A 17500-nucleotide genomic window follows, 5' to 3' on the forward strand; every position below is an offset into this window, starting at 1 on the left:
ATTTTGAATATATGTCCCATGATTATTGTTAGCATTGACATTCGAATGTCTTTATGTAATAAAACGTCTGACTTTTGTTCATGAGGGTGAACGACGTTTAACACCAAGAACACTTATTTCCATGAAAATACCCTTTTAAAGTAAAGTAAAGATCAATAATTTAATCATACCATTAAGAGAGAGGGGCAGTGTACACATCTCTACACATAAAAGAAAATAACTGGCCCCAAACTCTATCTCTCTACAAATGTAAATTGGTAAGTCAGGAGATATCATTCCGGTGAATTTTCGTCTCCTGTGGAGCAGTGAAACACAATCGGAAGATGTTAAATGTTGATATTAACAGGTATTTTAGTAATTGAGTCTTATACGGCGAGACGAGCTTCCTGTGTCGCAAAATAAAGAATCATTGCAAATAGCATTCTTGGCGAATTCCACATTACAGAAGTTCTCATAAATCAATTCTATAGGGATCATGGATCTTAACTATGACCTGCAGTACTCTCGAAAAACTCGTATTTTAAATTTTGGCCAGAACACTCGCCCTTCAAACATTGATCGATTTAAATGACCCTCATCTTGGCAAAAAATGTTCAAACCCGGGGCAACGCGAAGTCTCATGTTTGAAAGTTTTTGCCAAAATGAGAGTCATTTAAATGAATTAGTTTTTAGAGGACGAGTTTTCTGACCAAATTTTTATTAAACACGGTTTTTTTCCAGGGTATGGTAGTTAACTGGTTAATGTCTATTTTTAAAAAATAGAATGAAATCATTATAATGAGAACAATTATACAACACGTTTCCACGACCCCGCTGTCACCAGTGGGCTTCTCAATGTTTCAAGGGTATTCATGTCATCTGTTAGGCGCCTTCTTGTACGAGTATCCTATGTTTGTCTCTATCTTAAGACAACGTCTAATTGGGTTTATATAAATTGCCCACGTACACAGCAGGGGTCAGACCATTGCCACCCATTCGGCCACTGGCCATCTTCAACCTGGTTTGAATGTGATAGCCAAGCCATTGTATCCTACTACTAAGCCATTGGCATAGTATTTATCGTAATTATGGTAAAGATAAAAATTTACATGCTTACTCTATTCAAATGTCAAATCATACTTATTACTTATCTTAAGATCGCATGGCTGATGTAGTATGAAAGTGAAAGGTTTCTCTTTAAATAAACTGGAGTGCTACACTTAAAGCTAGTTAAACTAGTGAATCAATCTCTTGATTAGCATTTCAAAATAGCATTGCTATACTTACGTAGAAAGACTTGTGTTCAAGCCACCCTTCGTGTAAAGTTATTTTAGCTACATGATTCAAATTGACGTAAGGATTCGCCATGACGTCAAAGGACACGGTTATGACTCATGCGATGTCCAAGTAGTCAACATGGGCTTATCCAGGATTACGGGGATCTAAAAAAGTGAAACATCATTAATTTTAGTGTATTGAACAGGTGACTTTCCTAGTAGTGTGCGTATAAATAACAGCAGCGTGTCTGATATCTTCGCATTTAGTTCGGGCTTTATTATTTTTGTTTACGTTTACAGCGTAGTGAGGATGAGTTGATGGTAACGTTGTGTAGAAGAAGAAGAAGAAGAAGAAGAAGATGATGATGATGATGATGATGATGATGATGATGATGATGATGATGATTATGATGATTGTGATGATGGTGATGCATGTTTATGTGTCCATGTGTCGATGTGTCAAATGCATGCAATATTATGTGACTTGCACTAAGGTAATAAAATATTCATAATTTAGTACTGAAATCGGTACTTTACACAGGACCTACAGAAATTTTTTTCATACAAATTGACAGATAATTTATTTTTCTAGATTGATTGGATTTTTAACAGGGGAAAACAAGCTAGCCTTTATGTAATAAAACGTTTGACTTTTGTTCATGAGGGTGAACGACGTTTAACACCAAGAACACTTATTTCCATGAAAATACCCTTTTAAAGTAAAGTAAAGATCAATAATTTAATCATGCCATTAAGAGACAGGGGCAGTGTACACATCTCTACACATAAAAGAAAATAACTGGCCCCAAACTCTATCTCTCCACAAATGTAAATTGGTAAGTCAGGAGATATCATTCCGATGAATTTTCGTCTCCTGTGGAGCAGTGAAACACAATCGGAAGATGTTAAATGTTGATATTAACAGGTATTTTAGTAATTGAGTCTTACTGGGCGAGGAAAGTAAGCAACATAAGCCAATCGGTGTGCAAAAATAACAATGACGCCATGTAACTAAACGAAGAGGCGTTTTCCAGTTTGGATCAATAGTCTGATGTCGCGGCCGCCCAGCAACGAGCAGTTTGGTTCTAAACAAAGAAAATCGGTACTTTTTATTCTTCATGCTGGCGAGGACTTTTTCACATGTCATGTGATCAGAATTTATAAACGTTAAAACATGATCAGATTTATAATGTTTTTCTCCTCTGGATGCACTTTTATGCTCGCTGAGAAGTATTTCATAAGGTCGTCCGCCATGGTTCCGATAGTTTAAAACCAGTTACTAAGTTACTATGCGTCATTACGTGGGAAGTGACGTCACGACTGTTGAAGCCTGAACACATTTCTATTGCGCACGCTCCTAAAATCGCTTCAAAATTGGAACTCGATCTGCCCTCCAAACGCACGAGTCAAACTCTAAATCGACGAGCCCATTCTTTATACGTAGTTCTTCATTTTCTTTGTCGTAACATCAAATAAGATCATTGTTGAGAGATGTGAAAACTGATTACAGTTCTTTGTTGCAATGAAAAAATATACTATCCGAATTGGAGGAAATGTCATGAAATAAAAGTTCGAGTATTTGCCATTTTATTAACCCAAAACAAAAATAAATAAACATGAAAATATGTATATTCTAGTCTTGTATTTTCCTTTAAAACATGACAATAAAAGGTGATAATCTCACGGTATTAGTTCCTTATTCAGCTACATCAATAGTAGGTGGGCAATGAACAGACAACAGTGTCGAAATTTTAGTTTGACGTTAACTGGTCCGTAATATTATTGGATTTTCTGCGATCACATTCAACTCGGTTGGATATCCTCTAGAGATTGCCAATGTGTACTCCTCTGTATTTATGAATGGGACATACCTTTTGATAGCTTTTAATAAATCATGCTAAGTTCACATAGGGTAAAAGTAAGAAGAAAACGTTCTGAAATTCATTTATCTAAATCATTCAATACATTTTTAAAAAATTACTCTTTGATATTTTTTTTATCAAAATATCAACCGGTGTGTCTTTTTTACGAAACCCGCCGAAACCCGCCGAAACCCTGCGAAACCCGCCGAAACCCTGCGAAACCCGCCGAAACCCGACGAAACCCGACGAATCCCGACAAAGTTATGGGAAGTAGGTGGCACTGGGGAGTGAACCCAGAACTCAGGGAAGTGTACACCATTGGGGAGTGAACCTGGGACTGGGTTTCGGCGGGTTTCGTAAAAAAGAACCAGTGCTTTTTTACGAAACCCGCCGAAACCCGGCGAAACCCGACAATATCCAGCAAAGTTATGGGAAGTAGACAACTGTGGGGAGTGAACCCGAGACTCAGGGAAGTGTACACCAGTCGGGAGTGAACCTGAGACTAAGGTTATCGGCCGGTTTCGGCGGGTTTCGTAAAAAAGAAATAGTGCTTTATTACGAAACCCGCCGAAACCCGCCGAAACCCGCCGAAACCCGACAATATCCGGCAAAGTATGGGAGTTTGGCAACAGTGGGGGGTGATCCTGGGAGTCAGGGAATTGCACACCAGTGGGGAGTTAACCTGGGACTGTGTAAAAAGGATATCAGTGGGAAATAAACCTGGGACTAAAGGGAGATGGATACCATTGAAAGTTGAAGCCGGATATGGGAGTTGAGTACCAGAGGAGAATGAACCTGACACTATAGAAGGTGGGCGCCAGTGGGGAGTGAACCTGGGATTCAGGGAATTTCACACCAGTGGGGAGTGAACCTGGGACTATGTAAACAGGATATCAGTGGGAAATAAACCTGGGACTAAAGGGAGATGGACACCATTGAAAGTTGAAGCTGGATATGAAAGTTTGGTACCAGAGGAGAATGAACCTGACACTGTAGAAGGTCGGCGCCAGTGGGGAGTGAACCTGGGACTATGTAAACAGGATATCAGTGGGAAATAAACCTGGGACTAAAGGGAGATGGATACCATTGAAAGTTGAAGCCGGATATGAGAGCTTGGTACCAGAGGAGAATGAACCTGATACTATAGGGGGTTGGCGCCAGTGGGGAGTGAACCTGGGACTATGTAAAAAGGAGATCAGTAGGAAATAAATCTAGGACTAAAGGAGATGGATACCATTGGGAGTTGAAGCCGGATTTGGGAGTTGGGTACCAGAGGAGAGAGAAACCTGACACTATAGGAGGTGGGCGCCAGTGGGGAGTGAACCTGGGACTATGTAAAAAGGATATCAGTGGGAAATAAACCTGGGACTAAAGGGAGATGGATAACATTGAAAGTTGAAGCCGGATATGAGAGCTTGGTACCAGAGGAGAATGAACCTGACACTATAGGGGGTGGGCGCCAGTGGGGAGTGAACCTGGGACTATGTAAAAAGGAGATCAGTAGGAAATAAATCTGGGACTAAAGGGAAAAGGATACCATTGGGAATTGAAGCCGGATTTGGGAGTTGGGTACCAGAGGAGAGAGAAACCTGACACTATAGGAGGTGGGCGCCAGTGGGGAGTGAACCTGGGACTATGTAAAAAGGATATCAGTGGGAAATAAACCTGGGAATAAAGGGAGATGGACACCATTGAAAGTTGAAGCTGGATATGGGAGTTGAGTACCAGAGGAGAATGAACCTGACACTATAGGAGGTGGGCGCCAGTGTGGAGTGAACCTGGGACTCAGGGAAGTGCACACCAATTTGGAGTTAACCTGGGACTGTGGGAGATGGATAACTGTGGGTATCCGAGCCGAACTATAGGAGTTGGGTACCAGAGGAGAATGAACCTGACACTATAAAAGGTGGGCGCCAGTGGGGAGTGAACCTGGGAGTCAGGGAACTGCACACCAGTGGGGAGTTAACCTGTGAATATCTAAAAAAGGATATCAGTGGGAAATAAATCCGGCTTCAAATCCCAATGGTATCCATCTCCCTTTAGTCCCAGATTTATTTCCTACTGATATCCTTTATACATATTCCCAGGTTAACTCCCCACTGGTGTGAAATTCCCTGAGTCCCAGGTTCACTCTCCACTGGCGCCCACCTCCTATTGTGTCAGGTCCATTCTCCTCTGGTACCAAACTTTCATATCCGGTTTCAACTTTCAATGGTATCCATCTCCCTTTAGTCCCAGATTTATTTCCAACTGATATCCTTTATACATATTCCCAGGTTAACTCCCCACTGGCGCCCACCTCCTATTGTGTCAGGTTCATTCTCCTCTGGTACTCAACTCCCATATCCGGCTTCAACTTTCAATGGTATCCATGTCCCTTTGTTCCCAGGTTTATTTCCCACTGATATCCTGTTTACATAGTCCCAGGTTCACTCCCCACTGGCGCCCACCTCCTATAGTGTCAGGTTCATTCTCCTCTGGTACCAAGCTCTCATATCCGACTTCAACTTTCGACGGTATCCATCTCCCTTTAGTCCCAGGTTTATTTCCCACTGATATCCTGTTTACATAGTCCCAGGTTCACTCCCCACTGGCGCCCACCTCCTATAGTGTCAGGTTCATTCTCCTCTGGTACCAAACTCTCATATCCGGCTTCAACTTTCAATGGTATTCTATCTCCCTTTAGTACCAGGTTTATTTCCCACTGATATCCTGTTTACATAGTCCCAGGTTCACTCCCACTGGCGCCCACCTCCTATAGTGTCAGGTTTCTCTCTCCTCTGGTACCCAACTCCCAAATCCGGCTTCAACTCCCCATGGTATCCACCTCCCTTTAGTCCCAGGTTTATTTCCCACTGATATCCTGTTTACATAGTCCCAGGTTCACTCCCCACTGGCGCCCACCTCCTATAGTGTCAGGTTCATTCTCCTCTGGTACCAACCTCTCATATCCGGCTTCAACTTTCCATGGTATTCAGCTCCCTTTAGTCCCAGGTTTATTTCCCACTGATATCCTGTTTACATCGTCCCAGGTTCACTCCCCACTGGCGCCCACCTCCTATAGTGTCAGGTTTCTCTCTCCTCTGGTACCCAACTCCCAAATCCGGCTTCAACTCCCCATGGTATCCACCTCCCTTTAGTCCCAGGTTTATTTCCCACTGATATCCTGTTTACATAGTCCCAGGTTCACTCCCCATTGGCGCCCACCCCCTATAGTGTCAGGTTCATTCTCCTCTGGTACCAAGCTCTCATATCCGACTTCAACTTTCAATGGTATTCATCTCCCTTTAGTCCCAGGTTTATTTCCCACTGATATCCTGTTTACATAGTCCCAGGTTCACTCCCCACTGGCGCCCACCTCCTATAGTGTCAGGTTTCTCTCTCCTCTGGTACCCAACTCCCAAATCCGGCTCCAACTCCCCATGGTATCCACCTCCCTTTAGTCCCAGGTTTATTTCCCACTGATATCCTGTTTACATAGTCCCAGGTTCACTCCCCACTGGCGCCCACCTCCTATAGTGTCAGGTTCATTCTCCTCTGGTACCAAACTCTCATATCCGGCTTCAACTTTCAATGGTATTCATCTCCCTTTAGTCCCAGGTTTATTTCCCACTGATATCCTGTTTACATAGTCCCAGGTTCACTCCCCACTGGCGCCCACCTCCTATAGTGTCAGGTTTCTCTCTCCTCTGGTACCCAACTCCCAAATCCGGCTTCAACTCCCCATGGTATCCACCTCCCTTTAGTCCCAGGTTTATTTCCCACTGATATCCTGTTTACATAGTCCCAGGTTCACTCCCCATTGGCGCCCACCCCCTATAGTGTCAGGTTCATTCTCCTCTGGTACCAAACTCTCATATCCGGCTTCAACTTTCAATGGTATTCATCTCCCTTTAGTCCCAGGTTTATTTTCCCACTGATATCCTGTTTACATAGTCCCAGGTTCACTCCCCACTAGCGCCCACCTCCTATAGTGTCAGGTTTCTCTCTCCTCTGGTACCCAACTCCCAAATCCGGCTTCAACTCCCAATGGTATCCACCTCCCTTTAGTCCCAGGTTTATTTCCCACTGATATCCTATTTACATAGTCCCAGGTTCACTCCCCACTGGCGCCCACCTCCTATAGTGTCAGGTTTCTCTCTCCTCTGGTACCCAACTCCCAAATCCGGCTTCAACTCCCAATGGTATCCACTTCCCTTTAGTCCCAGGTTTATTTCCCACTGATATCCTATTTACATAGTCCCAGGTTCACTCCCCACTGGCGCCCACCTCCTATAGTGTCAGGTTCATTCTCCTCTGGTACCAAACTCTCATATCCGGCTTCAACTTTCAATGGTATCCATCTCCCTTTAGTCCCAGGTTTATTTCTCACTGATATCCTTTTTACACAGTCCCAGGTTAACTCCCCACTGGTGTGAAATTCCCTGAGTCCCAGGTTCACTCCCCACTGGCGCCCACCTTCTATAGTGTCAGGTTCATTCTCCTCTGGTACTCAACTCCCATATCCGGCTTCAACTTTCAATGGTATCCATCTCCCTTTTGTCCCAGGTTTATTTCCCACTGATATCCTTTTTACATAGTCCCAGGTTAACTCCCCACTGGTGTGCAATTCCCTGACTCCCAGGATCACCCCCTACTGTTGCCAAACTCCCATAACTTTGCCGGATATTGTCGGGTTTCGGCGGGTTTCGGCGGGTTTCGTAATAAAGCACTATTTCTTTTTTACGAAACCCGCCGAAACCGGCCGATAACCTTAGTCTCAGGTTCACTCCCGACTGGTGTACACTTCCCTGAGTCTCGGGTTCACTCCCCACAGTTGTCTACTTCCCATAACTTTGCTGGATATTGTCGGGTTTCGCCGGGTTTCGGTGGGTTTCGGCGGGTTTCGTAAAAAAGCACTGGTTCTTTTTTACGAAACCCGCCGAAACCCAGTCCCAGGTTCACTCCCCAATGGTGTACACTTCCCTGAGTTCTAGGTTCACTCCCCACAGCCACCTACTTCCCATAACTTTGTCGGGATTCGTCGGGTTTCGTCGGGTTTCGGCGGGTTTCGGCGGGTTTCGGCGGGTTTCGCAGGGTTTCGGCGGGTTTCGTAAAAAAGACACACCCATATCAACTGGCTCCAACGTATCGAATCGCGTTTATTATTTTTTCTTGAGTCTCTTTGCATTTTCAGTAAAAATTGGGTAGCTGAGTCGAATAGAAGATTTTGCCTAAATATCATTACAACAGAGCACTTTACTTTCAAAGATCTCAAAACTATTACTATCTGTCCCATATACAGAAACCGGAATTATATATTGCAATATTGACCTCTTCTAAAGTACTTAAAATAATATAAATTTGATTCAGCAGGTCCTGCCTATGAGGTATTTAATTAAATGGGAATGCATGAGATACATAAAAGAATATATTAAAACATAATTCTGCGTTGAAATTATTTCTCTGTTTCTCTATCCTTGCACTTCGTCTATCATTACAAATCACTATCATTGTCCAATATATTATGTGATCTCTTTCGTGATACACATTAAGCAAATAGTTATCTCGGATAAGACAATAATAAGATGTGGGGGTATCTCACAATGTTTTTCGCAGGATCTAAACAACAAATAAACAACCAAATAGACTAGCAGACCAGTTTAAAAAGAAAAAGAGTGAAGAGAGATAGAAAAAATGTCCTTTTCGCGAGAATCTGGCAGTCATATTTGTCTGCAGGATTTCATTGTTATGATAATTATTTCCACCACCACCACCACCACCAACAAGAGCAATACCTCCACCACCACCAATTTTATCATCATCATCATCATCATTATCATCATCATCATCATTGTCAGCATCATCATCATCATCATTATCATAATCATTAATAACAGCAATGAATATGATAATAGAAATGAAACAGAAGCAACAATGTCGGAAGACCGAGCGTGCACGTTAAAACACAAACGCAAGGCAGGTCATCTGGAGTTCAGAAGGCGCATGGAATGCCTTAAGTCTGACTACCCTCTCTAAAAGAGAGTCCTACAGGTTCAAAATCGAGCAATGCCATTCCCCCAAGACCCGATTCAATGTCGTCAACGAATTGTGAGGTAAAGTCCAGGCCTCTCTTTTGCCTAGCTTCATACCCACAACCGACGTGCCCGACTTATTTGTACATTACTTTGCATCGAAAGTATAAAACATCAGAAAAGACCTTGATTCCAGTCCTTAGTGTGCTAGCCCTTCAACACCCAGATTATGCCTTTCTTATCGAGATCCCATTTTTGAATCTTTTCAACCTGTCACATCAAATGAAGTGAAAGAAATCATACATAAGATCAAAGCCATCAGTCATGCACCTTTGACTCAATCCCCACCAGTTCTTTTTCAATTGTTTGGAATTCACTTTAGACCTCATAGCACATGTAATCAACAATTCACTTAAGAACATGTCCCGTCTTTAGATGGAACGAAATTGACGGGACTTGGCTCTTTGTTGTTGCTCTTAGACAGCTATTTTAACGATTAGTTCTCAATAAATTCTATCAATCGGTTTATGAACGTTTAAGCCAGGACATGTTAAAACAGACCACCGTGTGTACTGTCGCGCCTCGACTACAGCAAAATCCTTGTTAGTCGGCTTTCTAGGCGATACCAGCAACAAACCGCATCGAGTTCAGAACCGGGCAGCAAGACTGATCTTCGGCCTTCGATATTATGACAGAGCACTTCAGCAGGCATGATAGGGGATCTACATTGGCGACCAGTCAGGGTCCGCATCGACTAAAAATTATCTCTTCTGACTTTTAACGCTTTGAATTCTCGCTCCCCATCTAACATTGTTGAGTTAGTTTCTATATGTAATCGTTCTACTCATATAATGAGATCGACAGATACAATCTTGCTAATCGTACCAAAGTTCAAACAGGCTGTTGCTCCAGAAAATCTTAAGTCCCTGGTTCGTGTATAAAAATTGTATGAGGGAGCAAGGTGTGATGGGAAACCCGTGTCGTGTAGGGTCTGAATTTTTTTTTTCATGCTCAACACTGTCAAACGTTTTGCTTTAATCTATGAAGATGGTGTATGCATCTTTGTGAATTTCATTTAGTTTTTGATTTTATTTTTTTGATGTTTTTTTTTTTTGTTTTTGTTTTTGTTTGTTTTTTTGGGTTTTTTTTTTGTTTTTGTTTTTTTTTGGTGATGACTTGTAGTGCACAGAGAATGTCCCCAGTACCTCATTCTGGTCTAAAGCCGACCTGCTCTTCTGCTAGTTCTGTTTCCCTTTCAGCGTTCAATCTTTCTAGGACGACATAGAGCATGATTTTGTTAGCATGACCAATGGTATGGTTCTGTAATTGCTGCTCTCCTTTGTGTCTCCTGCTTAATGTAACATTACAATCTCTTGCTGTTTCCATTCCTCTGACCATTGACATGTCTCTCAGATATTGAAGCACAGTGAGAGTAGGGCCTTCACAGAATTTTTTCCACTCGTTTTTATAAGTTCAGGTGGGATGCAATCCAGCTCCGATGTTTTAGTTTTGATATAACCTTTTCGTGTATGATTAGTGACAGATCTTTTGGTTCTACTGTTTTCTTTATGCTTTTGTCCTTCGCCTGCTGTGATTTGAAGAGTTATTCTCCATACTCTTTCCATCGCATAGTATAAGTAGAAGTAGTAGTAGTAGTAGTAGTAGTAGTAGTAGTAGTAGTAGTAGTAGTAGTAGTAGTAGCTGTAGCAGTAACAGTAGAATAATTAGTAGTAATACTGCTGATGTTGTTGCTGTTCCTACTACTACTATTACTACTACTACTACTACTACTACTACTACTACTACTACTACTACTACTACTACTACTGCTACTACTACTACTACTACTACTGCTACTATTACTACTACTACTACTACTACTACTACTACTACTACTACTACTACTACTACTACTACGACTACTACCACCACCACCATCACCACTGATACAGTATTAATAATTCAACTACTGATGGTGCTGCCAGTGCTGTTTCTTTTCTCCTAACACTATTTATCTAGTATTATGAATAAAATCTTTGCGTCCATCAGTTTGAATATAAGAATTGAATAATGTGCCTCTAGGCAATACAATGACGGTCCTATCTCAGTTCCAGTCTTATGTTGGTAATCACAGGTTTCCATTGAGGTGTACTGGAGCGTGGAACATTCCTCCCACAAATTATTTCTAGGAGGAACAAGAACGACGCAATTTTACCATGTCTCTATCTCTATTCAACGGTCCTTCTAGGCCGTAAAAACAAAACTCATTACAGAAAAAGAATTGTTACAGAAACAGATATTATATAAAAACCAAACCCATCTGTGCACCAAATACAAAATGGGGTTAGGGGTAGTAATAGAGGAGGAGGTATGCACTTTGGCCAAAATTCAATAGAGGGGGGGGGGGGGGGGGGGGGGTCGGAATAGAAAGGGAGGGGTGTGTGCACAATTTGACCAAAGAAGGGAGGGGGCGCGACCGTAGAAGGGGGGGGGGGTTTCGGGAAAAGGGTGGGGAAGGGGGGGGGGTTCATTTTCTAATTTATTAAGCGAGGAGAGATGTGATGCATAAAAAAGTTTTCTTTCAATTACTTGAATCTCGCTGGTGAATCCCCTTAGTAGCATCGTCAGTGATATTCTGAAGGCGACATACGTATTTATTTTGATAGCCCTTCCAAATTATTTTTTTTAATAATTTTTTTTTATTGGGGGGGGGGGACTTTCATGCTATTTTTACCATTTGATTTTTTTTTCGTTTTCCCATTTGTTTAATTTTCACCGGCATATTTTGTGAGCTGAAAGAAAATAGACGGGGTGGGTGGGGGGGGGGGGGGGGCGTCTGTTTGATACAGAAGAGTACATGGACAGTGTTTGAAAGGCGTTTTGAGTTTTAAAAAAAAATATATTATCTTATTTTAAAGATAAATAAATGGTGGGGCCAAAGATTTCTTGAAAACGGATTTCGCTTATTTGAAAAATTCAAATATGTGACCCATAACCGCAAAACGATATTATGTCGGGATCATGCAGATGCTGAAAGGGATTTTAAGTTGAAATGAACAATGTGAAATTGTACATTCTGCCACTTTAAGAAGTTTTCGACACGTCGTCCCCTACACTAATAAGGCAAACACATAAACCATATATGATACTATAAATTCAATCATCAACATTTAAATCATCCCGACAGAATACCGTTTTGAGGCGATAAGTTATAGATGAGTATAGAATGCATTATAAATAAATCGATGAAAGCGAGGATAGACATGAAAAACTATTTTACTGTCCAGTACTCCCTGTCGTTCGTATATTTTTGTCAATTGTTTGGAAGCACCCAATGCAACAAATGTGTCATTTATTTTCGGCCTGCAGAGTAAATCATCATTTCAACTATTTGCAATAATTTTAGGCAAATGGCAGTCAGTCATTTGGTTTACAGGGAGGATAAAGAGACAAAGTAGGAAGAAGCCGAGGAGAAAGAGGTCGAGAATAATAATAATAATAATAATAATAATAATAATAATAATAATAATAATAATAATAATAATAATAATAATAATAATAATAATAAAATAATAATAATAATAATAATAATAATAATAATAATAATAATAATAATAATAATAATAATAATAATAATAATAATAATAATAATAACAATAGTAATAGTAAGAAGAAGAAGAAGAAGAAGAAGAGGAGGAAGAAGAAGAAGAAGAAGAAGAAGAAGAAGAAGAAGAAGAAGAAGAAGAAGAAGAAGAAGAAGAAGATGAAGAAGGAAGAAGAAGAAGAAGAAAAAGAAGAAGAAGAAGAAGAAGAAGAAGAAGAAGAAGAAGAAGAAGAAGAAGAAGAAGAAGAAGAAGAAGAAGAAGAAGAAGAATATAGTGATGCTGATAATGATGTAAATAAACCTTATGTGAAATAAACCATTTTCCTAAAAAGTATGGGCTATTTTTTTAAAGCACTGATTAATGTCGGGGAGCACTAATACTATTCGGAAGAACTAAATGAGTTTAATGTCAATAATCACATGACTGACACGAAGTACTAATCCTTTGAAAGCATTGTTGGTATTGAGTGATTGCGACTAAATTAAGCCCCTTGATTGGGGACTAATTTATAATTACAAAGACCTATCCACACGGGTCTGGGGTCGCAGTGGTGTGGCTTTTTTATTCATGAATTGCGTGCTTTTTGTAAGGATTGCTTTTTGCTAACAGAAACCATTAAGTCCCAAAATGTGTCTTCATGTGCGATGTCCAAATAATAAGCGTTCAGTGTGTTGGACATGCCTAAAGGACATATTCTGTGACAAACGCATTCCCCTAATAAATAATTTAGAAGGACAAATAAAGTAACTCTGCCCATGTTAATGGCAGTCATAGTAAACAAAGGGAAAGAGTGAGTCACGCACTCGAAAACCATTGCATATCATTATTGAGTGTGTACTAAAGTGACCCCTTGTTGTTGCACCCATAATATACATACCTTGATCAGGGAGAGGCCAAAAACCCAACTGTTAGTACTTTGTCCGAATACTGATTAAAAAGTTTTCTAACCTCAGAATCATTTCAGTTGAATGACCGCTCGGTAGTTTCTTTTGAACAATGTGTTCATGAATGAAATCGATGAGGTTTATAGCATGGGAACAGGCTTTTTCTTTTATTCCATTCTATCTCTTTTTCCTCTTCATTTCCATAGCCATCTTCTTCTTTATTTTTCTCTTTCTCCTCTTCTGATTCTTCTTTTTTTCTCCTGCTCCTCTTGTTCTTCCTCTTCCCCCTCCTTATTTTCCCATCTAAAATTATTTTCCCAGCCTTTACATGGGCAGTTTTAAAAAGACAAGAAAACTACTAAGTGCTAAAGATGTTTATAAAAATTCAACTGCCTTGTTCTACTACGACTGTCAACATAATTGAGATAATAGATTGACTAGTTAGGATAATGAATTGATTTTTATTGGTGGAAAAACAAGCATAGAGGCAAAATTTGATCAAAAGTCCGAGGTCTCGGAGTCACCAATTTGATAAGAAAATTCTGTTTCTTGAGATATAGTCAGAACCGAAACAGAGCAGGCATTTCAGTAGTATTTACACCCTCTTCGTTTAAGAAATATTTGGCTTATTAATGCATAAAATGAAACCAAGTTTCATATTTTAAATTATCTAATTTTCAGCGCCCAATTGATCTCAACAAACAAAAAATTGAAAAAGATATTTCATTTAGCACAATATTCTATCTACTAAATATGAACGCGTAGTTGGAACCAAGGCCCCCAGGTCTGAATCCGAGCATCAAACGAAATGACCACACAGCCGTCGTTTGAGGCAGTGGGTGTGGATCATTTCTAGCTCGAACCAAGGAGAAAGTACACAGGGGTGTCTGGCTAGTTCTTCAGGTCGCCTTTGTTATTTTTCTTCATCATCAATTAATTGCATTGTCCTACTCTCCAGTTTGGAACTTTCAAATTTTAATGCCTTTCCACCTAGAAAAGCTTACAATAATGTGGAAGGGCACTGTGTGATTGCATAGAAATGTTGGCTCCTTTCTATATATATAAAACTAATAACTAATAGTAGGATTTCTAACAAAGCAAAGTTAAATCACTAAAAATTGTAAAAAGAGTCTTGTTCAAAAGCACCTGTTTTAAACAGGATATAATTCGTGCAATTTAGCTCAATAATAGTAAGCATCGTGTTTGGTTATTTGTGCAGATTTAAAGAACATCCTTGGGAATAATTTGATTACAGAAATTCAAATGATTTTTAAATTATTTGAAACCTACTGCGAAACTTTACCCATTTTTGAATTGAAACTACAGAGTGATTTAAAAGTCATGTCGAGATTTTAGTACATTTTGCAATAAACATTGACTTTTAATTCAAGCCATAATTTACTGTAAACTGCTTTGTTAAAAATATGAAAAGGCACCGTGTCTATCCAATGACGTTATGTGACGATGACTCAAACGTGTTTATTAGACTCCTCTTCAAATCGTCTATTGGTGTGGTTGACATATCAAATCGTTTTCACCCCCACCCCAACAACAAAAGTCAAAACAATAAAAAAAATACCCGAACAAACAAAACAAAAAAAAATCCACAAAAAGCACAAGGGTTAGTTCAGGTAATCTTACGAATGTTTGATCATTCATGCTCCTGCGTCCAAGCATTCGTTGTGAGAGTTCATTTTTCATTTTTCAGATATCGTTGAACCTCCAAATGCCAACGTGGTGGATCTCCATCTTCCTGAAGGTTGAAACTTGTAGAAATGTCATTAAGTTGAGACATTAACTACTGATTCAACATGCGGAGAATAGAATCGCCGGATATTGGGTTTTCTATAAAAAGAAAGGACCGTAATATTTTTATTTGGATATCGCACAGCAAACTGTGATTTCTTGAGAATCTCGTTCATATTTCCAAAACTTCTTTAGGTGTGTTGAAAACTGCTTGTCGCAAACAATAATGATTCTATAGCTAATACAATTCTTTACTCTGAAAGGACTTTTGAATCATGCAGCTGAGTCTTTGACACTTGTATTGTTAGATCGAGTATGGGAAAGTTTGCGTCGTCATCTCAAAACTCCACTAGATAGACGGGGTGGATTTTCTGAGTATTAAAAAGTTGTTCTGGTTAGTTATGGTTTGAATTAAAAGTACAAAGTTTGTTGTATACGGTACAAAAAATAACATTTGTTTTTATCTTGATTCAGTTTTTTTTTCAAAGTTCAAGATACAAACCACGACAGGACTTTGGAAACGTACTGTATTTCAATTAGAATTGAAGATATTGTAAGAAAACAAATTTTTGTTAGATTTACCCATTCCAATTTGTGGGCGTTTCTATAATAAAAGAATCATCCTGCAGAAAAACTTTTATATTGATCTGAGTGAAGACATGTCTTCTCATTCTCTTTTTCTTATAAATAATTTCAATGAAAACTTGTGATCAATACAATCGCAAAAGCGCATAATATTTTGTTTTTCTGTTTCTTTCTTTGTGTTTTTTTTTTTTTTTTTTTTTTTTTTGGTGTCTTTTAATGTCTACTTGTGTGGGTTTGCTTTTTTTTTCTTTAAATTATTATTTTAGTTTTTTTTTATGCTAAAATGATTAATTCTCTCTCTCTCTCTCTCTCTCTCTCTCTCTCTATCTATCTATCTATCTATCTATCTATCTGTCTCTCTCTCTATCTATCTATCTATCTGTCTCTCTCTCTCTCTCTCTCTCTGTGTGTGTGTGTGTGTCTGTCTGTCTCTCTCTCTCTCTCTCTCTCTCTCTCTCTCTCTCGTTCTTTCTCTTTCTCCCTCTATATATCTCTCTCTTTCTCTTTATTTCTCTATCTACTATCTATATCACACAAAATTTAGAGACAGAACCTTAAATTTAGTAGCTCCAACAGGGTGTAATTCTCTGCCATTCAATCTGCGCTCTAGCTCTACTGATTCTGAAGCTGTTTTAAAAGAAAATTAAAGTCATCTCTTTGTGTTATATTTGGATGGTGTGTACAAAGAACCAATTGAGCATTTATTTATTGATTTATTTACTTTAAAAATAAATTAAAGTTGAAAAAGAATGGATTAGCAATCTTCATAATATACCATAGTTTACAATATTTTTGTAGTGTAACCTCATAGAACATATTTACACTAATTTACTTTTTTTTAAATAATTCCGTATTCTCGTCTTTCAATGTTGTTGATAATATGATTGAGTAATGTTATTTATTTATTTATTTATTTATTTATTTATTTATATATTTATTTCTATTTTTATTAATAATAAGTATATTGCATATTGTGCGTCTAGAGCTACATTGTTTGAGACAGGCGCTATATGAATGAATTATATTATTATTATTATTATCATTATTATTATTATTATTATTATTATTATTATTATTATTATTATTATTATTATTATTATTATTATTATTATTATTATTAAAAAAGAGTTGCCTATAAGATTTGTACTGTTGTCTAAAAATCCCTGAGCACGAACAGTCCCTCCTATATTAAAGACCTAAACATATATGTCCCCAATAGAAACTTGAGGTCAAGCAATGACCAATCAATCCTTGTCAAACCTAAGCCATTGCGTAAAATAGGTGAACAATCTTTTCAATTTTCGGCCCCCCATTTTTGGAACTCTCTCCCATCACACGTGAGATGCTCGGATTCGTTGACAACGTTCAAATCTTGCTTAAAGTTTTATCTTTTTACGTCATAATGTTGCAATATTATTTTCATATTTTGTTGTTGTTAAATTGAATTCGTATCACGTTTCCTTCACACTTGTCTCACTGTAATATGTTTCGTTTTATATCAGTGTAAAGCGCTTAGAGCCTGTGACAACGGGGTAAAGCTCTATATAA

The 17500-nt window shown here is 39.0% G+C and overlaps 1 protein-coding gene across 7 annotated transcripts in view; it reads right to left on the bottom strand.

The window, feature by feature from the left end:
- The window catches only part of LOC144965553 (uncharacterized), a 47297-nt gene that overhangs the window by 27499 nt on the left and 2298 nt on the right, over nt 1-17500 (bottom strand). For all 7 annotated transcript variants that reach the window (XM_078901013.1, XM_078901014.1, XM_078901010.1 and 4 more), the window contains exon 3: nt 1267-1421. In XM_078901013.1, the coding sequence (XP_078757139.1) occupies nt 1267-1347 (81 nt within the window). In that variant the 5' untranslated portion in view covers nt 1348-1421. The remainder of the gene's footprint in view (nt 1-1266; nt 1422-17500) is intronic.

Source organism: Berghia stephanieae, chromosome 2 (assembly GCF_034508935.2).
Source record: "Berghia stephanieae isolate SIO BIC M18660-M18661 chromosome 2, UCSD_Bste_1.3, whole genome shotgun sequence".
NCBI classification, from domain to species: domain Eukaryota; kingdom Metazoa; phylum Mollusca; class Gastropoda; order Nudibranchia; family Aeolidiidae; genus Berghia; species Berghia stephanieae.